The sequence below is a fragment of the Gavialis gangeticus genome, unplaced genomic scaffold (assembly GCF_001723915.1).
Source record: "Gavialis gangeticus isolate Ggan-Ray unplaced genomic scaffold, GavGan_comp1, whole genome shotgun sequence".
In the NCBI taxonomy this organism is placed as follows: domain Eukaryota; kingdom Metazoa; phylum Chordata; order Crocodylia; family Gavialidae; genus Gavialis; species Gavialis gangeticus.
In genome coordinates, this window is record NW_017729022.1 from 172,046,797 (window position 1) to 172,073,770 (window position 26,974).

The 26,974-nt window shown below is 45.1% G+C and overlaps 1 protein-coding gene and 1 long non-coding RNA gene across 2 annotated transcripts in view; one reads left to right on the forward strand and one right to left on the reverse strand.

The window, feature by feature from the left end:
* The window catches only part of LOC109296888, a 31,149-nt gene extending 25,793 nt beyond the window's left edge, over nucleotides 1-5,356 (forward strand). The window contains exon 3 of the long non-coding RNA XR_002097090.1: nucleotides 3,553-5,356. This is a non-coding gene — a long non-coding RNA (uncharacterized LOC109296888). The remainder of the gene's footprint in view (nucleotides 1-3,552) is intronic.
* A 13,465-nt stretch (nucleotides 5,357-18,821) lies between these two features.
* Nucleotides 18,822-26,974, reverse strand: part of CAPN8 (calpain 8) — a 55,963-nt gene continuing 47,810 nt past the window's right edge. Inside the window, exons 16-21 of the mRNA XM_019516506.1 lie at nucleotides 26,415-26,479; nucleotides 24,678-24,746; nucleotides 22,844-22,922; nucleotides 21,384-21,500; nucleotides 20,646-20,704; nucleotides 18,822-19,062 (exon numbers count right to left, since the gene is read on the reverse strand). Of these exons, the coding sequence (XP_019372051.1) occupies nucleotides 19,039-19,062; nucleotides 20,646-20,704; nucleotides 21,384-21,500; nucleotides 22,844-22,922; nucleotides 24,678-24,746; nucleotides 26,415-26,479 (413 nt within the window). The 3' untranslated portion in view covers nucleotides 18,822-19,038. The remainder of the gene's footprint in view (nucleotides 19,063-20,645; nucleotides 20,705-21,383; nucleotides 21,501-22,843; nucleotides 22,923-24,677; nucleotides 24,747-26,414; nucleotides 26,480-26,974) is intronic.

Genomic DNA, 26,974 nt, shown 5'->3' on the forward strand with positions numbered 1-26,974 from the left:
CCCTTCCGACCCTTAATCTATGAATCTATGAATCTATGTAAGGAAAAACCTCTTTACTGTCTGAGCCACCAAGGCCTGAAATAGACTCCCCACAGAGGTAGTGCAAGCACCTACTCTGGACACTTTTGAGAAACATTTGGATGCTTATCTTGCTGGGATCCTTTGACCCTAGATGACTTCCTGCTCCTTGGGCAGGGGGCGCGACCGGGTGATCTTATGAAGTCCCTTCCAGCCCTAATGTCTATGAAATCTATGAATCTTTTAAAGTCTGTTTTTCCAACACTCTTTCAAAAACAGCTTTTTCCTAGGAAGAGTTTTGGTTTCAACAAATCTATATGTACCGATGGAAAAATATGTTGTCAAAAAATTCCTGAAAAGTTCTGGTAGAGGCCAGTTTAGAGTCTTTCAAGCTTTCCTTCCCCCAGCTCCATTTCCTGCCCTCTAAACCACTTCCAGCTGCAGCCTTGTAGCCATGTAGCAGTCCTCTTAAGGGAATCTGTCAGAGCCTCTCTTATCACCAGCCCTAAGGGTTTGCTTCAACGTGATGCGAAATGATCTAGGCTTCTTGCAAGGACCATATATGCTGCTTCTGAGCATGCACACCAACTATGTAGCAAACCTGAGACCTATATTAGGATCACACTGCCATGAAATTATCTTTCATACGTCTAAATGAATAGACATCATTAACTAGATTTCAGCCTAACAAGAGACACGTAAGTGCTTTAAGTGCTCTGTGCCCACTGGTTAGTAGGTGGCACATACTACAGTGTGAAACTGCAATACTATAGGCAAAGACTCCCTAACTCTGATGGATGTTGTACATCACATCAGTTGCTCTGCAGGAACATGCAAGGTTTTCCATAGAACTAATATTTTGAACCTCCACATAATCAGAGCAGTGAAAGAGTCAATGGGAGCTAATCTTACTTGGATGCAATATAATTAATTTAAAATAACTTATTTAGTGAAATTGTAATGATCAGCATTATCTCCCCTGATGTCAGGCCTATTAGTTTTATGCTGCCTGAGGGTGTGAAACAGAAAAGAACTATAGTCAGTAATAGGCATGAGTATGTCATGTGCAGCACTTAAATAGTCTGCCCTCTCTCTTCTTGTCATCTATTCCTTTGACTTCTGGCACATACAGAGGAACTACTGGTGATCAAAGTCAGTTCAGTCACTTATTACCCATTGTGAATAGTATTAATCAGAGTTTAATTTCAGCTGCTGAAACATGGTACATGGCAGGCATTTTGATCCATCATATCTCACTCTAGGTTCCATTAAAACTACATCCAGTTGGATCCCAACTTGTGGTGTTCAGGACAGAACCCATAGAGTATGTCACAGATAACCAGCAGGGGAAAAAAGACTGAAACAGTTAGTGCTATGGCCAGATTCAATCCCACCCATTAGACACCTAAGTGGAGTTAGGCTCCCAAGTGTGAATCTATTATACAAGACTAAAATCCCTGAAAAGCAAATAATACAAAAGGCGTGTGGGTCCCCCTCCTTGCCCCTTTTTGTGACTCAATCTTAAAGGTGCGATAAACACGAGCCACCAATGCAATACCACAGCCGGCAAAGTGAACAAAACTCTGGCTTGCATCTACCAATGCATCTCAAACAAAACTGGTGACTCAATCTTAAGGGTAAGATGCCAGCATGTTACAAAAGTAATATTAATGGATTTTCAGGACGTGAACAGGGTAGAATAGAATTGCACTCAGAAACCTAAGTTGACTTAGATGTCTAATAGGTGGAATAAGATTTGTCCCTTTAAGTTTCAATATAAAGGCATTTTTCTTCCTAACATTCAGGTGCATAGAAAAACAGGTCAAGAGGCCTTATTTATAGTCCCAGGTTTCATCCACACGTGGATCTTGCCTTCTCCATGCAAAAGATAGGAAAGAAAGCTATTTTAGCAAAGCTAGCTCTTGGACATCACAAAGGACTTAGTATTTGCCGTCTGCCTCTTTACACTAAAGAATCTTCATACTAAACAATCCTCTCATAGATAAGCACTGGCTGAGAAGTCACTGGCAGCACAGCTACAGTGAATACAAGCTGCCAGAAATCTGCAGTGTTGCAATGGTTTGAGTTTGGAGGAAAAAGGCCTCATGGGCTAGGGACAGACATTACACATAAACTGGTTTAAATGATCAGAAACTGGTTTAAACCTGTAACACAACAGATGTTCAGTGCACATAAACCAGTTTGAAAATGGCTGAAACCAGTTTGAAATAAACCTGGTTGAATGTAGTATCAAACTTAACTGATTTGGGTGAAACCAGTTTATGCAATGTTTGTCCTAGATCCCTTGCTGGTTTAAGTTAAATCAGAATCCTCCAGCATCCCAGATGCCTTGCTGGGTGGGGCACTGCTCTCTGCTCCACCCCAGCAGGGCTGGCCCCTCCCTTCTGCTCCCTGGCTGCAGCTCCAGCAGAGAGTGCAGGTACAGGCCATCTGCCTGGCTTCCTCCTGCCTTACCTCCCCCACCACACTTCCTGCTCAAGCAAGGATTCCCCCTCCCCTCTGCCTTACACAGAAACCTCGCAGCATTAGCTAGTATACCACATGCTAGCTACAGTCCATGATGTGGGAGAGGGGACAAAGGCAGACAGGACAGTGTCGGCTTAGGGCTTTGTGGAGCTAATCAACAGATAGCTAGTAATGTCCCTCCATTCCTTCCTTAGAAAAAGTTGTTTAAGAAGAGCTTGAACTAATGAGAGAAGCTTTTGTTTTGTTGATGGGCTGATAAACACTGAGTTAGGGGTGATAAACACTATGTTATCAACTCCCTTCTGAGTTGCTATGGGGGGAGCCTCTTCCTAATCAGAGTGTCCTGCGGGGCCCTGGCCATGTTAACCCTCAGCTCAGCAGTGTGGAAGGGAAGGAAGGGCTGCTTTAGTGCCCCCCAGCTTCTAGCCTAAGCCACTGCAGGCATGTGCCTGCATTTCTGGAATGAAAAGGGAATGTCTATCCACCTCCAAATTGGTTCAAGCTTTGCAGGTTAGACTAACCTGCAAAGATTGAATCAATTCAGGCTCAGGCTTTTTGAATTTCTGTCCCTGGCCACACTCTCTGAAGCCTGCTGAAATCCCTCCGCCTATGGCACAAGGCCTCTGGAAGCTCCCCTTTGGGGCCTTGTACCCCCTCCTGCAAAGGAAAATGTTAGCATTTCACCTTTCCTTGTTACTTGGACCTTACTCAGCCCTAACTCCATCAACTTAAGATGATGGTTTGAGCTGAAGAAGTATCAGACAGGTCCAAAACTGAACTACACATTCAACAGAGACTCTGTTACAAATATTCCTGATCCTAGCTCCCATCTGCTGCTGAAAACAGGACATGATCACTCACTCATTCATCTCAGGATAAGCAATTACTTCCTCAGAACCCTTCTCATGGTCAGTAGTGTCACGAGACCCTAATAGCTTCATCCACTCCTTGAGTTTGCATGCACCTTGCATTATCTATGTGCTGTAGTCAGACATTTATAGGTCTGGTTGAAGTGCTTCTCTTTCACATGTAAGTGTACTCCCACAGGCTGTTGGAAGGCTAAAAGACTGCTTCTTCTCTGAATTGGAGAAATGGTATCATCACATCCAGCAGAGCAGGGTTTTGCTTGTAGCTGAATCCAGTCACTGACTACAGTGACAAAAGTAAGTTGCTTGCTCATTTTACTTCTATAAACAATGCAGGACGCACTCAGCCAAGCAAGAATGAATCAGATTCAGTTTCCTCTGGAAATTTTCAATACAATCATTTGCTAAATTCCAAATCAGTTTATGCTTGTGGAAACCTACATAAGGCAGAGTTCAACAAGAAGTCATTAGGGTCATACAGGTACAACTGCAGGCCCAGGTTCTTCACTGGAACTTTTATAATGATGATGTCCAGAGAAGGAAAACAAAAATCCCCAGTCTTGCTTTCAGGCATCAGCTCAAGTGAAAGTGAGCAAATTAAAGCCACCTTTTATTTGTAAACTGAGTGTAATTCATTTGGACATGAATGAAAGACAGCAAACATGTAACCCACTTTCAAAAGTAAAATGACAGTTTATTCATGTATTTTGGGGTTTGGATATTTTTTATGCACCTGCTGATAGAAAAGTAAATACAACGTGATTTGTGTGATGGCAGCACAGGCTCCTGCTGAGAGCAGGGTCCTATGAGTCAGGCATTATGGAAACACAGAGTAAGTCCCTTCCCAGAAGGGCTTAAAATCTAAATAGGCAAGAAAGACATGTTGTGGGAGAAAGGCCATTTCTTAGCCCCATTTTACATAATGGATAATTGAGAGATTAGGTGAAGTCACACAGCGATTTTAGGATACAGCTGGGAAATGAACGCAGCTCATCCAAATCCAAGTCCAGTGCCTCAGCTATATAACCATCCTTCCTCCCTGTTGCTGTCCCATTTCCCATTCATGCTGTTAGTATGCACTCTGTGCCATTATACTATTATCATCAACACCATCCAGAATAAGACATACATGGCAAACAACAATAAGCTCTTCTGGAGAAGCTCAAATGTAGCCTGCTACCATTTCACATGAGCTATAATCATATTGCATTGAAAGCAATTTCTATATTTTATTATTTGCACAGTGCCCATGGCTGTAGCACCTGGAGCACATCACATTCAATTTGAAAGCAAACCTATCTAACAGATACCAGTCACCATAATGGATGATGCAAATAAAAGCGTATGCTGAAGCCAAGCCGTGCTGTGATGAGACTTTTTGAAAGGCTTAGTGAAAAGTAACACTAAATCATGTCCTGAATAACCACCATCTCTAAGAAATACAAGACACAGAAAAAAATACTTGTCCCTTTGAGTGCCCAGCCCCTGTCCCCATTCTGAACTGAGCTTTACCAGAATCATTATTTGAAATTTCCAAGAGCTTCTATTCTTGTTGTTAACTCCACATTCCTGCTTTCATTTAGAGCCTTTTTTAAACAGGAGCAGTGATATCTGAACAGGTGCACTCTCTGCAAGGAGGAATTATTTAGTAATTCCTAAAGAATTGTTAGAACAAGCTGGAGATTACAGTCACCTTTATCAGAAGAACTGGAACTTACATAAAGGGATTCTTGCTGTTCTGAACTCTGTAAGGACATCTCTGAGAACAAGCCCTAGGGAAAAAATGTGAGGCTCATGGAGTTTTGTCAAAATTGGCGGAGACCAGAATAACATAAAGCACTTTTTAATATATATTTTACTGTCCCAAACTCTTACACATTGAAAACTATTTTATTGTACAATAATACAATTATACATGCACATGTTTTTGCCTCTGCTTCACGCTAATTGCTACTGAGTGATCAGACACAGCAGTTAATGCCCTGTATTGTTCTTTGAGAATGTCTTTAACAATCGCCAGTACTACATGTATCCATAAACAAAGAGCAATGTATGTGATTTCACTCTGAATAACTTTTATTTTACAAGTAGGAAAAGCAGCAGAAGAAAAAAGAAACAGAAATCTCCATGAGTCAGAGCACAGCACAGCTCCCTTCTCTGACACTAAAATCCATTCCACCCAGCGACATAGCAACTGCCCCATTTAGGCAGGAACCTCTGTGTAATGTCAAGGTATAGACTGAACATAAACAAAAATGTTTAACAAGGATACATTAGATAACTAGATAAATTCAAGATCATCTGATTGACACAGAATATAAACACTGTCATGCAGGATCTAACCCAGGGGTGGGCAAAATGTGGCCCGGGGGCTGGATGCGGTCCGCCAGGCCATTCTATCCGGCCCATGGGGCCCCTAAAAAAATTAGAAAATTAATATTTATCTGCCCTGGGCTGCCTGTTATGCGGCCCTCGATGGCTTGCCAAAATTCAGTAAGCAGCCCTCCACCTGAAATAATTGCCCGCCCCGATCTAACCTATGGTTCCTCCACTACAGTATCCTCCCTGAGATAACAGCCAGGACCAGATGCTTCAGAGGTGACATCAGGTGAGGTAGAATAATCTCTCCTACACATTATTTCCCCTCTTATTCCCTAATACTGGTTTAAGACCTGAAACAAGAAGTTTTCTAAATTTATGTTAGCATCAGTCAGCTACTAAAGCATTGCCTACTCTTGTATCCATTTTAACTGCTCAAAACCTTTTACCATCTTGCAAAATTATTTTCCTCAACAACATCCTGTGGCAATGAGTTCCACAGTTTACTTACAAACTCTGTGCAGTTATTTATATGCTGCTTGTTAGGGGAGTGCTCACTAAGTAGATAAAGAAATAAATAGTTTATAGATAAGATGCCAAGGGCACATGTAATACAAATCAATTTCTGTAACTGCTCTTTATAAGACCCTTACTCACATTGAGCAGTGTGTATCTCTGCAAGTGATCCCATGGATTTCATCTGCACTCCTCAAATTGTAATTCAGCGTAAATGTATCACAAGATGGCCCTTACAGGTTTAGCATGACATTAGTTGAAGGATGTGATGACCAGTCTGTGCTCACTGACACAAAGCTAGTACAAAGTGAGGCCAGGACACTCATATGTTGGTACAGAGTCTACCAGAATAACTTGATCAAAAAATAAAGACTTGTGTACTGCTCAGTGGTATCTCCCTAGTGTAATTAGGAAATGCATTGTTCTGCAATTAAGAAAATGAATTAGAAGTAAATGTTTAGGGAGTGTAGGTTGAAGGCATATAATAGCATGGTCTCGTCTGGCATCTATATTACTTTTAAGTTCTGGTGGTGTTTTCCACCTGGTTTTATTACAGCTCTGGACATAGGTGACGCATAGAGGGTACACATGCATCCCCTGAGAGTGCTGGTGCCTGCCCTGAGAGTGAGTGTTCTCCGCTTAGGCGACGGGCAGGGGGGGCAGGCGGAGCGCTGGTGCCCCCCCACGGAGAAATGCCACTGGCACTTCCAGGTGCACCGCCAGCACTTCCGGGCCTGGCATCCAACCATGGGGAGACCCCTCCCACCGCCAACACTGCCACAGCCCGCCCTTGCCGCTGACGCCTGCATTGCCTCTTGCGAGTGGTCGCTGTGCCCCCCCAGCCTCAGGAGGCACATGTGGCCTATGGCTCTGGATAACTCTTAGACCCAGCCTTCTCTGTGAAATGCTCCACTTTTAATTCACTACACTAACCAGAACACTTTTACTCATCAAGCCAGCAAGTAAATACATTATTCATTCTCAGCCCAATACACTGGGATCTCTGTTGAGCATTCATCACTGTTGAGCATTCATTATTAATCCTAGCTGAGTAAAATGTTTCTAAAGGCAGGTCCTCCTCTGCTCCAGTCATCTCCATCAGTTCCTTCCATACTGCTTACTCACTGAATCTAAACTTGGGTATGCATCTTTTCCTGGAAACCCCACAAAATATCCTCTTCACTGGGCAACCAACTACATTTCAAGGAAAGAAAGGACGCTTGAATTAAAAGAGCTAACAAAGCTTATTTAAAGACACCCCAATTCACAAGGTTTTTTTTATTGTACTAGATCAGATATTTGTTTCATAGTGTCCCATACAGGAAGATCAGATAAAGAATATATTTTCAAGCTGTAGTCTTATGTATAATCATGTTCATGTGATCATAGCTTAAAATACATTTGTTTGGTAATCACAGGGTGAGTCTACACAAGACGCTTTACTGCTCAGTAGAGCAGTTGACTACACAGTAAGCATGCACATCTATACATGCAGACACTTATTGCACAATAAACTGCTCTACTCGTGAGTATATTTGCTATCTGCAAATGCAAGTAGCAAATTTACTCGCAAATAATTACTGCACAGTAATGTACATGCAAACGCTGACCAGTTAGCCCTGCCACTAGGGGACCAGCCTCAGCACAGCCCCAAGGCCCCAGGACTGGGAGCCTCTTCTGCCCCAGGGCTGAGCTGTCTCTATGCCAGCCCCGCTCCCAGGTCCTTAAAAGCCTGCGGCCATGCTGGAGCCCTGGGGCACATGCAGGCACCCTGTGGCCACACCTGACCACTGCATTCCCCTGCACAGGCTGCAGGGCAGCTGAGGCAGCTTGCCTACCCCCCCACGCCACTCTGTGGACTGCAGTGCCACATAGCTGCCAGGGCCATGCCATCCAGCCCCACAGGATGCTGCAGGCAGGTGCCCGGCCTGGCAACACCTGGGCCCAGCTGCAGCCGGCTTGTGGCCAGTGAGGCCAGCTCCACCTGGCCTCAGGTGACCCCAAGCAGCCTGCCTGGATCCTGGAGATGCTGCCTGGCACTGCTTCACCTTGCGACTGCCAATCCCGTGCCATGCTCCTGTGCTGGGTGCTGCAGGCAGCTGCCCAGGCCTGGCAGCACCAGGACAGTCGAATGGAGGCCCAGTGAGCCATCGCAGAAGTCATGCTGGTGTCCTCTCTGATGCCACACACCATCTCCCAGGGCCCCAGCTGGTTGCTGGATGAGACTGCGGATGTTGTGGCACTGTGGGATGAGGCTGAGGTGCTCAGCCAGTTAGTGTGGGGCGGGCGCTCCAACACCCATGTTTACAAAGGGCTGTCAGGCAGGGAGCATGGGCACAACTGGGTGGTGCGCCAGTGCCACATAAAGTTCAAGGCCTTGAAGGCATGTGGGTCCTCATTACTGACCACAACCATTGGTCAGGGACTGCCCACAAGTCCATGCCCTTTATGAGGCAACTGGACGCCATGCTTGCGCCCCGGGACCCTGGCTGCAACCATGCTGTGTACTCCAGCATGGGCGGCCTACCTGAGACTCCACTATGGCCTTGCACCCATGGTGAGTTAGCAATTATACCTCAAAAATAATTATGCATGGGGTATTCCAGAACATGTAAACCTATTCCAAAGCACAGTCTTTTCAGAGATTACTTCAGACCAGTGTAAGGGCTCAAACAGTCAACATCATCCTTGTGCCACTATAAAAATTGTTATGGAGGCACAAGTTATGAGTGAAGAGACATCTGAGCCCACTGTCACACTCCAAGTGTCCCAAATCGTTACTGCAAACAAAGGTAGTCTCAATCTGTGATGCCTTAAATGGGACAAAATCTGTTTTCTTATCATACACTACAGGAATTCCCCTGCAAGGGATTACCGCAGCACACATCAGACTGCCAGCTCCCTGACTTGGGGTGCCATTGCTCTGAAGGATACCATTGCTCCCATGCCATTGCTGTGAAGGATTGGGACCCTGAAGGGGACTGGGACCCCCTGGAGGGAATTCCTGTGGCGTGTATCTGCAAGCAGCGGAGTCCCCATGGGGGCTCCCCCACTTGCAGATGTGCACCCTGAGCTGGGATGTGACATCCAGAGCCATTGTCCTGCAGGATCTGGCCCCTGAAGCCCCAGAAGTGGCAGGGGCCCAACAACATCGGTAGACACCAGTAAAGTAGGTCAGCTGTACTGAGACACATCCTGGCACAGCCAATCCTGCTCCAAAGATGTTGTCTGTTTATAGGCTAAGGCAAAATGGACCATTCATGTTTCCGGAGGAGCTGAGGAATAGTGAGTATCAATATCAGTGCAGAAAGAATTGCAGAAGGAGCAGGTTTAAAGAGAAAACTTGAAGAAGAAGCTATGTGTTTGGCACACAGACAGCAGAAGGCTGGCTCAAGGGTAGTGGATGCCTTTCAGTGAATGATTTTGAGTGGAAGGAGGGAGGAGTGAAGTTGAATTTAGTGAATTTTCAAACGAGTCAGACCAGCAATGGCTAGACCTGGTCCCAGTCAAGATGCAAACATTGTTGCCCTATCTTTACTTCCTCCACCTTCAATGAGGTAGGGCAAGCACCTGCTATCCCACTTCATCTCTTCTTAGTGAATGTTTGTACACTGTATTGAAACGTAAAGCACTAAGTATTGCAGGAACTGATATAATGGTGGTTAGGCGATCTTTGGCACCAGGAATTGGGGACTGTAGTCCTTAAGATACAGATATGTCATGGACATGTTGATCTCAACCTAAGGGACTCCCTGCAGGGAATTCCTGTGGTGTGCGTCTGCAAGTGGGGAAGTCCCCATGGGGCTCCCTGGCTTGTAGACATACACCCTGAGTTGCAGTGCTGCATCTGGAGCCATTGTCCTGCAGGATCAGGCCCCTGAAGCCCCAGGAGCAGCTGGGGCCTGGCAACATCTGTAGATACCAGTGAAATGTCCATGAGTTTCTTTGTTATTTTGTAGCTTTTGTTTTTTATTTCCAATTAAATTAAATGTATCATTAAAAATTCCTATCTTGGCAGCAAAGTGAACCACATAACTGATATAAATTTGGCAGCAACAGTGTGAGCTCTCACATCAGGCCCTGAAATTCATTTGGCTTTGTTGGTCCTCACAAGAAGAGCGCCATCTGTGTTGGTGGTTTTAATAGGGGCCTCAGAAGATCCTTGTCTGAAGGGGAATCTGTCAAATGAAACTGCATTGGACTGCCTGTTTGGTACTGTAATTCTCATTCCATGTTAGGGCCAAATTTATGTAGCATTTACACATAATGCAGTGATGTCAGCTAATAGCTAAACTCTGCTTTAGTTTTTAATCATGGCATGCAAGGGATGCTATCAAATTAAAAATAAAAAAAGCGAAAGCCAAAGGTCCTTACATTTTATCTAACTGCTATTTCATGAAGAATGCAGAAGTTGTCCTTGCAGCAGGGATCACAACCCAGTCCCCCCAGCTGAGAGAAGTATTTTGACCACTAGGGATGACCCTCTTGTGCTTTTACTACTAGACTATTTACATGGAGTAGAGTGTTGGGGTTGGCACCCCCATCCCCAGCTGAGTTTTAAAAGGACGTGGCAATCACTGCTGCATTTTGTAGTGAACTAGATCTTGTTGCTGGGTAGTACATGTTCTCCGAAAACACCTGCCAGATTGAGCTTCTCAACAGATTGAAACAGAGGAATGCCTAATTGTTAGACCAGTGGTTCTCAACCATTTTAGACTCAAAGCACCCCTCATTAGACTCAAGGTACCCCTCAGAAAATGCCAGCTCTTAGTTTGTATTCGTTTTTGACAAAGCATTTCTTGTGTTGTGAAAACACAGAAAGACCCCAACAGGTCAGCCTGTTTTTGATACTGCAGATTCCTATTTGAAATCTCTGGATTTATACAGTGAATCATTTTTGCACACCTAATACTGCTAACATTGCACGATGCCCTGTGGGGCCCTTGAAAGGATCTCAAAGTACTCAGGGTACCATAGCCCCCTGGCTGCACTACACTAAAGCAGGCCTAGGCACAAACCAAGCACAAAGCTGATCAGCTCTCACAAAAGAGAAGTGCTTTTGCATAGGTGCAAAAGCACAGTTTTCAGGCACCTACAGACCTTTTTAAAGTTACAAACTGTGAAGCACCACGGTTTAAGCACCTGCACAGTTAGAAACTCTCATCATAACCCAAGCAGGAAAAGCCCTACCAGCCACAGCCCTAACCTTAGACCAGGGTTCCCTACAAAATACACCCCTAACCCTAATTCTGTAAGCTCTAGCAGCTGGAAACCTAACCCTAGTGTTGTAATCATTAGGCTCAGTAAATACTGGCATACATGGATGAAGAGAACAACTTTAACCATGGAAGATCAGGCAAGTCTGCAATCTGGCTCTAACCAACCTGCTCCTTAACCGGGGGACCATCTCCCAGTTCCCAACCTCAGTAGTCTAAGTAAGGGAGCATCTCCAAACTACATCCTCTTTCGCCACACCTAGCACAACCCAAACCCTAGGATTAGTACCCTACCATAAACATAGCGGGAAGAACCCTCTCAGCCTAGTCCTAATCCAAGCACTGAATCTCTTAACAGCTAAAACTCTAGCCGTAACCCTGTCCATCCCTATGACACAAACAGCCAGAAACCTGCATCTGGACTGGGTTGCCTTACCACCTCCACCTCGAACCCTACTTAAAGCCCTCATAGTTGCAACCCTAACTCTAAAAGTAAGGTTTATGCAGCATAAACACAGCTCAGAGAGCCCTACCAGCCCCAACCCTAACCTCCAGATCCTAAAGCATAAGATCACCCTTACTTTTGCATAGTTGCTTTGACAAAGCATCCAATTTTACTTTTAAAATACAAATTAGTCATGCTCTTTTATTACCCACACCACTAACAATACTGTGTAGTTTGCAAAATGAAGCGTGAAATTCCTGTTTATGTTCACTGTTATGTTGTGATTTACCTTCCGCATTTCTCTCAGCTTTGACAATGACATTTGACTAGTTGGTTTCTCTGTCAGGTTCTCATACACTAGGCTAATGTTGTAGTGTCTGAAGTGCAGACAGTTTTAAGGGAGCACATAAAGCTAACTCTAAACACACACAAGCCGTTTAATTGAAATTAAAATAAAAATGTGGTCAGTCTCTATTATTAGTAATTCGTAGTAGTAATATTATTTATTATGGTCACAGTCTGCTGCTTCTTCTAGATCCCTTTCTCAAAGGATTTGGAGGGTGGAGTTTATAAATTAAGGAGAAATGTGATGCTTTATCAAGTCCTTATTTTCTCCTTTACCTTGTTAAATCACATCATGCTGATTCCTTCTCAAACCAGATGTTTTCCCAGCCTCCTAGATTTACACTGACACATCACTTCTTCCTAAGCAAAGCTTTCATGGAGGAAAGCTGCCACCTGATGAGCAGTGCTAAATCTTCTAGGCCTTCTCTGGCATCCTAAATAATTAAATAACAGCAAGACTGATGGGTTCCTGCTGAAGCAACAGCTACTACTGCCCTCTAGTGAGGACATACGACTGTAAGCGGCTTGTGGTTTATTTGTGCAGCACAGTAGTACAGACCAGAGGAAGGAATAATGCTCAAATGCAAGTAATCCTGGATGAATGCTAATCCATAATTCACTCCACTGAAAATTAAAACAAATGCTGTATATATACAATTAATAGTAACAAAAGGGAACACGGCAGGAGCAAGCTATACCGCACCCCTCATCATTTACTTGTGTCTGAAAACTCCAAGGACCACATTTGATTTGGGAGACACACAGGATATGTCTACACAGCAACCCAAAAGGTGGGCCTGCAGCTTGGGTAAACACAGCACAACTAGCTTATAACTACCCCACTTGGGTGCCTGTAGTAAATTAGTCGGATTAGCACAACCCACTCTGAGTCCCAGCAAACTATGCACATGCAGTTTATGGTACCAGAGGTCCCTTATTAATGAGACCAGAACTAACTAATCTAAATGTAGATCATAGATATGTTTACCTGAGATGCAACCTCTGAATCTCAGGGTAGACATTTTTAAGTAGCTCATTTATCTCTAATATTTCTGATGTCATGGTAACGAGTAGATTCTTGGAGAACACTCCTCTCTCCAGGGCTGGCCAGGACTTCAAATGCAAAACAGGATGGATGTCTTTAAAGGTCAGGTATTTGTGCGGATATCATGCGTGGGATGCAGCCTAAGGGCAGTACCTCATGAGGGAGTTAAGAAGCCTTTGTACATGCAACAAAATTGGCCTTTAAAGAGGTTTAAATGCCCTTCTGCACCATTTTAATGGCGTTGCGGTTTGCATACTTGGCAGCATATTCCACTTCAATGGCATTGCTGTTTGCATGCTCGGTAGTGTACTCCGCTTTAAATGACACTGTAACGTAGCAAGATAAAACCCCTCTGAGGTGTTTAAGTTTGCTACCTAACGAAGTTCAATGGTGCATGGGGTCCTGGAAGCCAACATGCTCAGGGAAGCTCAGGCTTGGCAGGCTTCCAGAGCCCCGTGCACTGTTCCCACTGCCTTCACCCACTGCCAGCACACCCAGCCGCCCTCCTGCTACCTGGCCTTCCCTAGGGGCAAATGAGCTGTTCCCAGGTGGCCCCAGGTGGTGGGAACAGTGCAGGGGTTCTGGAGCTTACCGGCCTCTCCCGCATGCTACCCCAGTGCTTCCCTCTGTAGCTGCAGCACCCCTGGGGCCACCTGGGCCGGGTGCCAGTGGGCAGGTGCCACCTGGGGGGCACCACCACCAAGGAGGGAAGCACCTGGGTCCCCCATGGCTCAGGGACTACTCAGCCCACTGGCAGGTCACAACAATCCAAAAATGGGGAAAAAGCAATATGGTAGCACCCAAGAACAGCTCTCTGCACACCCAAAAGCAGCTGCAGGTATCCTCAAACACTTCTCTTTTCACCTCCCAAGCCAGTACCCAGCCCTGGAGCCACCAAGCATGTATGGTGGGTTCCTTGCTCCTTATGCAGCATTGCTCCTTATATGGTGGCCTCACAGTGAAATCCATCTGCCAACCACATAAAAAAGCCACTTGTATTTGAAGGTATTTCTAGGCCAGATCTCAATCAGCTTGATGCCATAATTCATGCAGAAGCAGTGGCAGGAGTGGTGGTAATAAGTCCCCAGTGAAGTGGACAGGGCTTTGCAGTGTGCCAGCTCATATCCAGGCCAGGCTGGGCTCACCTGGGTCCACGGGAAGGGGAAATATTCTTACAGGAAGGTGGGACAAGAAAGGGCCTCTGCCCTGTTCCCTGTACTCTTCTTTGCCAGCCTCCACATGCAGTGCTACAAGTCTCTTCTAGACTAGGGATGCTCAACCCCCAACCTGTGGGTCAGATTCACACCACGGAGCCATGTGATCTGGCTCACAGATCTCCCCAAGGGTCTGGAAGTTTGCCAGGGGTGGGGAGCAATGGTAATTAGAACTGCCACCAATCCCCTGCAGCCAAATCTCCAACCCCCATGGGCCAGAAGACACAGCTCTGTGCATGGGATCCCATTGGCACTTGTGCAGCTGTGTGATGGGGCCCAATCCACACATAGGGCTGGGGACAGGGTGGGGCAATGGGTCCCACTCCCACAAGGCTAGAGGTGGGGCAGCAGTATGATTTGGCACATGCAGGGCCACTGGGGCTAGGGTCCAATCCAGCAAATGCGGGTGAGGACTGGGGCAGCAGGCCAAATCAGGCACGATGCCATGGCTGTGATAAGGTGTGCCGGACTGGGGCCTCGTCTGGTACATGCTGGATTGAGCCCCTTGTGTACCAGGCTGAGCCTACAGACTGGATCTGGCCCACGGACCCACTCTGACAACTCGGTTCAAATGGGAGCTCCAGCTCAGCGAATCTGAACATGCAGGCCTGGCCACACAGCAAGCAATTCAGAGAACTCCAGCACCCCTGGCCCTGAGCCCTGTGCTCAGGCCACTATGCTCCACTGCCTGCCTAAAAAGCAGCTGCACGCATTTTAGTCAACAGGCAACTGGGGCCAAGGGAGAATAGGGATTGATGAGCACAGACACTTGTTCAGCTTGTAGCACAAGGAAGAGGAACAAGAAGACCTTAATCATCTTTTTGCGGATGCAGCCAAGTGGAAAAGAGGAGTGCACTGAATGCGATGAAAAGGCTCGTTTTTTCAGCAGTTGTCTGAGACCCGCTAGCCAAGTGTTGTGCTCAAAGAACAAAGACAAGAGGAAGTGGCTCCTCTAGCACTGTCTGCCTCCCAAAGATAAAGGAGGATGGAGTGCAGCAATCTGCCCAGCCTGCAAAGGTAAGTGAGAAAGACAGGGAGAAGAGCTGCTGAGATAACTCTGAGCAATACTGTAATGAGGGTGTACTAAGCAATACTGAACAGGGCAAAGAGGGGAAGGTGAGCATCCAATGGATTTTTTGTGCCTATATGATGTTCCCTGCTCTGTTAAGAGATGCTGTTGTGATCACACATCATTGGAATAAACTGATGAACAGCAGATGAGAGCAGAAAGCTAATCCAGGGCTTCACGGTGTTCACTTGCTGTGCTGCACAGCTAGGAAGGGATTGTGGGAATACTCAACTGAGCTCCCAGGAAAAGGGGGTTGAGTTGTTCTTTTGGCTCACCTGGTGTACAGCACTTGCCAGGAAGATCCAGGGCCTTCTGAGGCTCGAGCCCATCACTGACTTCCACAGTATGGAGTGTACTCTTCAGTGGGTCTCTGTATTTAAACTAGCAGGTGTGTTAAGATCTCAGTCAGCAGGCTGCTATGTTGCTTTGTGAGGAGAAATAGCACTATATGAAATTACTGGGCACACAAGGCACTTGTCACTGTGGGTAAGCACAGCTGGTCAGCTCTGCAAAGCTCTGCTCCAAGTCTTCAGAGCCTGGCACCTGACACCTAGGCTGCTGTTGGAGGGTCAATGATAGGTAAATGCACTTTTCAGATTCCACCCAGTAGAGGCCAGCAGACACATTTTTTTATAATAGGATGCAATGCTCTGAAGACAGATGGCTGGACCCAGCAGGAGCCTGGCTTTGTTAGCACAAGGAATGGTTGGAAGACCAAAGAGATTACTAAGCACTGGAGGCTCTTGCAGCAAGACATGTTGTAATGGTAACAGGAGACATCAACAGATCAAACCATTCATTATACAAAGTGACTACTGTAAGTAACACTGAGGAAGGGGACCACTACTACAGAGGTTTCTCCTTTGAGCAGTTGTCCTCATGCTCATTACACAGTGGGTGCAGATACAACTTGTGCACTTGAGAATAGAGACTTTTAATTAGCAGTACCTGGAAAGAGTGTGCATGGAGTCAGGCTGCCTCTTGCTTCCTAGGCAGCTATCCTTGCTCCTTTGAAGTTCTTGCCTGGGGTCAGGCACCTAATCTTAGGTATAGCAACACCTAAGTGTAGGTACTTAAGGGACCAATCTGGATTTTTCCTATTTCTTACTAAGTTTCTTTTGGTCATCATTTAATATTTCCTTTCGCTGCCATTTGGCAGCTCAGTTGGTTGTTTAAAACAAAATATGAGTTCCTGTGGACTTAGTACCCGTGGAAGAGAGCAAGGTCTCCCCAAAGTCACCTGGCTTCAAATACTGCCCCTCCTGGGATGGGACTATTCTCACCAACAGCAAGTGCCAACCACCTGTCCTGGCTGGGTGATGCCACATACAAGGGATGTGTCCCATCTATAACTTACTTACCTCCCAGACCTTGCTAGGTAATTCCATAGGGTTGGTCTCAAATCCTGGAATACAGGACCCTGCTATGATACCTTGCCAGATAAATGAAAGGGATGTCTACACTGCTTCCCCAGGGCTCCCAGGGTGTACCAGTCTCAAGCTTACCCTGTGTGCTTCCCAACCACTCGGCACACGCCAAATCTAGAAATGAGGTAGTGAAACTGTTGTGAATGTAAATTCCTCCTCCTCTCACATGATGGTACTCTGAAGTACACCAGGGGCAGATTTTGAGAGTGGCAGCAGAGCATGAGTGATCTGACAGCACCATCTGATTGTAGCCAAGGCCCAGGAATTCATGTTTGCTTTTCCCCAGTTCTGAACCAGCCCAAGACATCTGCAGGACCCTGACCACGCTTAGCACCAAGGTTATCAGCACCAGCCCTCTGGATAAATTCCATCTGGATTTAGGACGCTGACAGACTTGTTTATGCTACTGAAAACACAGCCACAGTGGGTTTCAACTGCCCTTTCTACGTGAGCACCAGGTTCATCTGCATTCACAGCACCAGAACCTCTAGCAGTCGTCCCCCCCGCCCCCAGAACTGGAGTCCTCAGCACTGACTCTGAACTCATTCTCCTCAGTTCCCCAAATGACTATGGCTCATCTAGGGACAAGAGCCTCTAGGGACTTAGACTCTCTCTAAGGGCCATGATTCCCAAGCCCATAGCCCCAAGGTCCCTATGCTGCCATGTTGATGTGGCTGATTGAGCCAAAGCTCCATAGTGTGACACTGAATACAACTACAGGTCCCAGGAATGAACTAGGAACTGCAAATAAGGAACTGGGAACCAGAAGCCAACTTCAGCCCCATCTATTGACCTAGGACCCAATCTTCCAGCCTTAGTCTCGCAGACTACCCCATAAACAGAGAATATAATCCAGTTAATGGGACCTACCCCAGTTTCCTCTGCTTCTCCAGATTCTGCAGCTGTGAGCAAATAGAGGTACAGACCCAGGGGCAGATCCATGGAGGTGTACTGGTGCCATCCCTCTTTGATTCCGGCTCCCCCAAAAGCTTAAAACCAACTGCTTGGCAGTGGCAGCAGTATTTCTAGTCAGGCAGCAGCAAGGGAATCAATTGACTTCATGGCTCATTATAATCTACCTGACCCCTTCTGAACTCTCCATTCCACTGGTGTTAATGACCCTCTCTCTTTTCAATGGTCTAAATGTTTCAGCAACCAAGCTATCCTTTATTCTACAATTCTGCTGTCTGTTAACTGTTCCTGGTCATGAAGCTCCTATTTCACAGCCCTGCAGATGGCATCTAACTCATTCCAGTGAAGTTATATTTGTTCTTAATTTTAAATCTCAAACTGAGTAATATAGCCCTAGGCCCCTAGTATATTAGTAAAGCTTCTAGTTTATTCTTAACTGGAGAAACATATATGTTGTTTCATATGTGATGGTGCACCTCACCATGCGCACCCCTTTTCAAAATTCAACATCTCCCATGTGCACTCTTTAATACCTGCCTACCACTCTTCGAAGGTGTGAAGCTTGAGGAAATTCAGGGTGTGTGTGCCCATTGTGGTTTCTGCTCACTGGAACATCCCAAGTTCATGCATGGCTACAGCGGAATAGGCAACACCTCCTGAAGAACTCGATTAACCACCAATGATTACAATATCACTCTTACTGCATAAAGCCCCCATCCAAAGAATGGCATTCCAATTTGGGGAACAAACGCCAAATGTTTCAAGCGACAAAGATCCCTGTTGGATTTGCACAGTGCTGAATTTCAGTGTGCAGTTGGAATCTCAATCCCAGTTATGCCACTTGAGTCCATCTGTGAGAAATCTGTGACATTTCTACATGAGAAACAAAAATACAGCCTGACAGGAAAGGAAAGAGTTTTTGTTCAAGTATCATTATAGTGCTGCTGCTCCGAATGGCAAGATTGTTTTTATTTTGCTTTGTTTGAAAATAAATTGTCAGGGATGAAAACAGATTTCTTTCCACCCCCTAACAGAGGAGCAGCAGTACCAGAGCCACTCAGAGATACAGGAAATACAATGTCATATGCTCCCGGGTGTATGAAAGTCCCATCACGTTTTAGGGTTCCTGGGAAGCTCCACTGAATTCAGACTTAATGGCTCAAACCAGCACACAGCACAGCCACTGGGGGAGGAAGAGAACAAGGTGTTAGATCTATGGGGTTCACCCTTTTTAGACTCAAGGCCCAGCTCCTTGAACTCTTTTGAATTTAGTGGCACCCCATTTCAAAAACTCAATTTTAATTGTTTTTTCACTATGGAAAAAATTACTGAGCAGTTCTTCTGTTGAAAGGAACTCAGAAATACAACAGGTCAGGATGTTTTTGACACTATAGACTCCCATGTTAAACCTCTGGGTTTATCTTGCAAGTCATGTCTAGGTGCTTGCATACCTAACAGTGCTAATATGGCATAGCACCCTGTAGCACCATTCAAAGGATCTCACAATACCCCAGGATGCCACAACTCCTTGGTTGAGAATCAATAACTTAAATGGTCTGGAGTGTCCAGAGCATGCCTCAAGGAACTGTGGATCCAAATACCATCCCATTTTGGAGAAGACTGGATCTGGTTGCTTTGTGGCAAGACCAGACTTCAGTTCCAGCAGCTCTTGAGAGAGTTCAGAGCTGAAGCTGGCTTTGGACTCTGGAGCTGAGGTTTCTCACTGGGAAAGACAACATGCTAAAAAAGGAGATGGTTGGTATTTGAAAAGTCCTTGGGCCAAATTCCTCCCACATCTTAGGAGCATCTGACTCACTCCTGCTGACGTTAGACTGTAAGACTCCTAGATATCCTTGTGTTTGGATTTACTTATACCCTGCATGGGAAGGATTGGGACCCAGTGTTTGTTTTTCACTATTAAAATCTTTGTAAAAGATAGGAAGCCTTAAAGACCTTTCCAGATGCTGTTAGATCATTTCATTTGTTCTCTGTCATGCAAGAATTGTTCCCTACTGTATACTTTATAGTGCTTTTCTGCTACACCTTGAAAGAAGAGAGTGAAAATAAACATAGGAACATCATAGCCTAGACCAGGAGTGCTCAGGTCAGGAAATCTGAGGAGCAGTGGCAATTATTACTGCCACCCCTCCTCCACTGCCAAATTCCCCAACCCCACACAGCCAGATGGGTCCAGGACATCACCCTTTCTGCCCCACCCTATGGCCATTTTGGGGCCAGGCCAAACCCCTTTCCCCTCCACACAGCCAGACTGGGGCCTGGCTATGCACCCTCCCCTGCATGGCTAGGTTGGGGCCAGACCAGGCCCCCTTTCCCCCACGCAGCTGGATCAGGGCCAGGCCATGCTCACTGCCCCCCTCCACACAGCTGGATCAGGCCCCACCGCGCCTGCCTCACCAGCCAGATATGATGCCTGATAGCCTGGGCATTGCCTCTCTTGGCCCATGGTGCAAAAAGGTTGAGCACACCTGATGTAGGCAAATTGAGATATTTTGAACAATATTTTTGTCTGTCTTGTTTTATATAAAAATCCTCCTCTTCTGGAACTGAACTACTGAACTAGGAAGGATTTTAGTAGGATGATTTGGTCTGAAAAGATCCCACCTTCTTCACCTGTAGAATCCGCAGTGGATTTTTCCTTGATTCATTATTTAACATGTTTAACACTGGTAATGGATTTTCCCAGGAAATGTGTGTGTTGGGGGGGGGTGCTAACTGCTCATGGTGGTTCAATTTAACTAGTCTTACCTCAGCCAGAGATAGCTGGATGACTCCCTTCCTGTCTTTGTCCAGAAGCTGGAACATTTCTGAAGAGCAAGAGAAGGGAAGAAATTGTGGTTGTCATGTAGAAAATTACTGATTGTCTGATAAAATGCTGAGGTTTGGCTTCCATTCGTGGCCTACGTAGATTTGGAATTATATTTAGAGTTGCAGTTTCTCTTAAGTATCATTTATAAGCCATTTCATGTGGCAAGATACCTGGCTACATCCACTACAGCAAGTTCTGCATTCATAATAGAACAGTCACAAAACATCCTAAGCTGTGCATACACAATCCATGATACACAATACGAAGAAATGGACTCAGGAGTCTGAGGTCTAAGCAGGCGCTGTAGAAGGTAAATGAGAAAGAAATGGATGGAGTAGGGCCAGAGTGCTGGAGACAGCAAGGATAATTGCAAACTAAGGGTATGATAGATTTTAAAAAAAGAGTTTCATCTTCTGGGAAGATCCCTCAATGGTCAAGCAAATGGAATAGTTAACATTAGACGTACAATTATTAAAAAACAGTGGGCAGATTTTCCCCTGCCTTGGAAAGCAAAACTATTTTGTTGGCTTTCTTGCACATTCACATGGCGATTCTTTTTTTTTTTTTTTTTTTTTTTTTTTTTTTTTTTTTTTTTTTTTTTTTTTTTTTACAGCACCTGTCAAATACTTCAGAACTGCTGAGCCCCTTCGTTTTCTGTAGGAAAACAAGAGACTTACTGAACAGGGTCTCCAGGCGTATCATGCAGGCCACAAAGCCATCAAAATCAATGGTCAGATTGCTGCTGGCATAGCGGCCGACAATGATTTGCTGCACCTTATTGTTGAGAGTGAAACCTAGCACCATGGAAAAGACATGAATCACTGAAGCAGCAGTTTAGTGCACTCTTTTCAATACAGTTTTTATGTGAAATCTTGCAGCTCTAGACAGACATAGATGAAGGATTATGTGCTAGTCATCCTGGAAGTTGTGCTGGGTTCCATTATCTCTACTGCATATTGTCCTCTTCACAGTCCGTTGTGCTCTGGGGGAGGCAGGCCTAACCTTCCCTCAAACAACCTTGTCACATTGTATATTTTACAGTGTCTTGTAGGTTTATTTAGTCCTGTATTCCCAAAGTAACTCTGTAATGAGTCTTGGGGCCCCAGCCAAGCAGTAGTGATCACAGGATACATCTACACAAGATACTTCACTGTACAGGAAACTCATTCGCTATGCAGTAAAGAATCATTGTCTACACATGTGTGGCAGTTAGGATGTAGTAGACTAATTTACTGCACTGTCAGATAGTCTCATCAGATACAAGCAATATCCAGCAGCACAGTAAATTACTGTGCTTAAACACATGTGTAGACAGTGACATCAGGAATAGTTTACTCCAGCTCAAGTATCTGGAGTATATTCCAACCCATGCGCTGACACTACTGTGCTGTAGTGCAAGTTACTGCGCATTGATTTAGTAAGTGGTTAACCAAGTACTAAACTCCATGCACAGTAACTACAGCACATTAGTGAACATGTTGATGCGCTCACTGGTGCTGAGTTTTAGGGCTCAGTTTAGGGCCCACATTAATTCTACTTCCTCTGGCATAACTCAAAGCACAGGGATCCAGTAGCCAAAATGTCCACCAGGAAAGAGCTTAGAGACCCAAATCATTCAGGAAACCTTGCTCCACTCCTGAAGCCAGAGCTGACCAGCAATCCCAAAAAGTGGACAGCACTGACCAGGGAGGAGACACTAATACATCTGCAAGTCTGCTCTAGCCAACAGTGGGGACAGAAGGAGAAGCCTGTAGTGGAGGATGAGGAGCTCACTTCTTCTGTGGGAAGAGCAAAAAAGTCAGGGAAAGAGACGGTGTAGTTACAGCACCAAAGCAGGAAAATAGTGTTGGGCTTATTATTTCTTACTTTAATCTTTCTCAAAATTAAGAAGTGCCAGGTCACTCAATCACAAGAGATAATCAGAGTGCAGATGAGGGATTTAGCAGTTGGGAATGTGAAGCAGAAGGGGGATTTTGATGATATAAAGTGGAGGGAGTAGGATCAGGAAAAGAGAGAAAGGAAACTAAGGTCATATCAGAGCTATAAAGACAGGTAGGACAGTGGAATAGTTAAGGCTGCAACATCTTTAATACTGGACTTAACCTGACCACAGGATCTCTCTACACAAGCTATTTACCTGCTTCTCCAAGGGCATTTCGCATCTCATAGGCATCTATGGTACCAGAATAGTCAGTATCCATTTTCTTATAGATCTCCTAGAGCCGAGGAAAGAGGGAATATGGAGTCTGCTTTTTAGGGTATATCTGCACAGTGACATTGCAGAATGGGCTGGCACACCCCCATCCATTTTAATCTGGCTAGCACAGGTAATAATAGCAAGGATGGTGTTAGGGGGAACAGGATTTAGCATGATCTGACAACTGGATTATATAGCCAAGATTCCCATAGAGCTTTTACTCTGTCTGTAAAGCCCATGCTGTAACCTGGGCTGCCATGTCATCCTGACTGTTTGCAACCATCCCAGATAAATGAAAGCTGACATGGGTATATGCCAACCTGAGCTGCAATCACAGAATCATAGAAAGTTAGGGTTGGAAGGGACGTCAGGAGGTCATCTAGTCCAACCCCCTGCTCAAAGCAGGGCCATCCACAACTAGATCATCCCAGCCCTTCCCTTGGCTCTTTCCCACCTAACTATGGCCTGGGGCTGCCCTTTTCCAGGGCCCTTCCCCATTTCTGTAGCCTCTCTCTACATGCCTTTACTTGGCTGTGTAGACATACCCTGAAACTATGTTAGAAGCAATATCTGATTGGCGGTGATATGCACTGCTACTACAAAGGCATCTTGTCTCTGAAGGTGATGGGAAAATTTCATTGAGCTAATGGCAAATGCTGTGCCTTAGAAAAACTATTCTCAGTGGACTGGCAACTTGCCCATCTCCACATTCCACTGTGGGAAACCAGCCCTGAAGGAATACGCCTCTCATTTTGCAAGCGCTGCAACATACGCAAGCCAGCATGGGTAACATTTAAAGGGACATAACAAACAGTTGGTAATGCCAACTCGTTTATGAACCAGCTCCATCTCAGTAATTTGAAACTAAAAACCTGCTCTTAGGCATGTTCTCACTCATATAAGCCATCCAGTCATTGTCTGCTGGTGATCCAAGTGTCTGCCGCCTATGAGGAGCTCAGTATCTCCTCTTTCCTTCAGTAGGAGTAGGAGGTACTCTGTACCTCACAGGATGAGACCAGGAATGGACACCACCTCAAATGTTTGTCTATAAGACATATTGTCAAATAGCCCAGGTCCGAACAGTTTCTTTAAAACTGTTTGACCCTAGAGAAATTCTGCTGGATATTAAAACCACTATACTGAAAATTCAGGACTTTCACAAAAAAAATTAAAAGAAAAAAAAAAGTTCCTCTTTACTGTCAACTAACAAATTATGTTCCCAAAACATACTTCAGGTCATGTCTAGAAAGCAATGCCAGGCAGATACACCTTGAGCTGTGTGTGAACAGTAAACTCGCATGCCAGCTTCTACGTAGCACAAGGCAATGTCATACAGAGATACTCAAGCTCGTTCTGTGCCTGGTCACTCTGGAACAGGAAGCGATACAACTATGTTAGCATCGAGTTGCATGAGATAAGCCCTGGTTTTCAGCAAAGCTAATGAACCTGGGCACAGTGCTGAACATCCAGGGCTTGGCTGCTTCCAGTTACAGATCTAGTTTGCACAGAACTAGCTCGGCTATCTCTGCACTGAGCTGCCTTAAGCCATACAGATATACTTGGGGCGACCTTGGTGCACAAACAATTGTGTAACATCTAGGTCCTGTTCATTTACACTAAATCAAGTCAATTAAGTTTCTAAATGCTGTATCAAATGCCATCAAATGGAAAGGCAGTTGGGACATTTTTCTGGCCTTTGTGGCTGAAACCCATCATTGATTTTAACCTATATTATATAAAGTCTGAAGGGCAAGGAAAGGAAAAAAATAGTTACCAAATACTTTTGAATCTTCATCCAAAGTGTCTTGAATTCTACAAGTCCCAAGGAACCAGTCCCATCGGTCTGAATATGTTAAAGGCCTCATTCAAGTATTAGTTTTCTATGCCTTTTAACAATGAAGAGGAATCATCTCTGACAAAGATAAATGACCTACCGCAATGTCATGTACTTTTCCATACAGTAGGAGCTTTCACCTGTAACCCGTCCAGTGGAGACATAATTGCAGCTTTACCTTTACTGAGCTGAGGGTGTCATTAGTTTCTGCTCTCCCCTCAGCGCTGGGGAACAATGTACTGAATTGTTCGTTACATGTATCAGAACTCCTAGATGCAGTTGCACCTCATACAGTAAAGAGCAGCCTTCTGCTGAAAGCCCTTTTCTGTCAAGCCAAAGGGCCTGACCTTACAGTGAACACTTGTTAGATGTCTGCTGCTTCCAGTGGGTATCAGGAGCTTCCTTGCTTTATGCTGATTACACCTGAACTAAGCCAGTAATTCCTGAATGTTTGCATAAATTGAGTGGGTTCAGCAATTAAAAGACTGCATCATGTTCTTTTGCATCCTGCAGGGTCCCATATACCCCTTCCAATGAAAAATGACCCTACTCATTCTGGCTCCATTGCCTATTCTGAACTGCCATTTTACTGTGTCATCCTTTAGAGCAGTTGGGGGTGGCCGTAGAATGGGTAAGCAGGAAGCATGATGGTCACTTCTAGAAACAAGGGAACTTCTAGTATAGGCCTGTGCCCTCAGATCCCAGCACATCACTACCCATGCAGGGCTGCCTGTTTGCTACATGCCCATGCCCTTTCCCAGCCTTGTTAATTACTCTCCTTTGAGAGGGAAACATACTATGAAAATCCCGCAACTCCTCCCCTTCCGTCCATTTGGCACTCTGGCCAAAAGAAACTCAGCTCTCAAAAAGGTGCTAGGTGTCATGCCATGCAGTGGGAGGCAGTGCTATGCCAGCCTTTCCCCTCCCCAAAGTTCCTCTGATCTTTCTCAGACAAGGCTCTTTGGGTAGATGTGATATCTTTTATTAGGCCAGCTCAAACAGTTGGACAAATTCTTCTTAGCAAGCTTTTGGGTATAAGTACCCTTTGTCAGGCCTGGAAATAGAATACAAACTTACTGAAGGCCTGACAAAGGGTATTTATCCCTGAAAGCTTACTAAGAAGAATTTTTCCATGTATTTGAGCTGGCCTAATAAAAAATATCACACCTACCCAAAGAACCTTGTCTGCCTATGTCCTTAGATCAACACAGCTACAACCTATACCTCTAATCTTTTGCTGTATCTTTAGGACCCCACTGCTGAGGGAACATATGGTCCAGTAGAAGGATGCACAGGTTATGTACAAGAGCTGTTTGCTGCTGCACATGCTGGGTGTGTCCAGCTTGGCTCCACTGTAATAGGAGCCTCCAGAGCTTGCATAATTGTGACAGAATAAATGCCCTGGCCTTGCTGCTGACCCAACTAGCTGTGTCTTAAGAAACCTTTAAAAGATGGGAGCTACAAACAGCAGTGTGCTAAAGAATCAGCTCTGAAATAGTTATGGTCTCTGCCACACGGAGCTGCTAGAACTGCTTTCCTGAGCTTTTTGCCTACAGCAAGTGAAGAAAGATGCACAGGGAAATATGGGAAGTGTAAATCTAGCCTTATCTTGTCAAAATACTTTGCAAGGAGGATCCAGGAACTTTAGAGAACAATGAAGTGACATTTAAAGGATACATCTAAGAGGCTGATCATCTCCCTGCAGGTGCTTATGTTGAATCCATCATTTTTAACATCTGTTCCTAAATAAAAAAAAAACAAGTCAGAAATACTTTAGACAAATATATTCTGCATTCAAGAAAAATGCAGCCTCCTTCCACTACAGGGGACACATCTACACAAGATGCGTAATGCACAGTAGACTGGCTGTGCAGTAGTGTCAGAGCAAAAACCATACTATTAGGCTAATGTGCAATTCTATTAGTCTACTGTGCACTAACCATCACAAAAAAGTGTGCAATCACGCTAATGCACAGTAGAGCATCCTACTGTGCATTTATTTAGTGCTTTGTTTTGCAAGTACTCTATATATACATATATATATATATTACACATACATACAAACATACATACATACTTACAAGTATACCTGTAACCCTGGGAGAAGTGGGAAATCACGGACCTGAGCTGTTGGAAGAACTGAACAAGAGCTAAGTGTTTCTGGGGTCTGGCCTGCATCCATCCTCCTGGGCATGAGTATATTTTTGAATTTCCATTGCCTGATATGAATGCTAGGT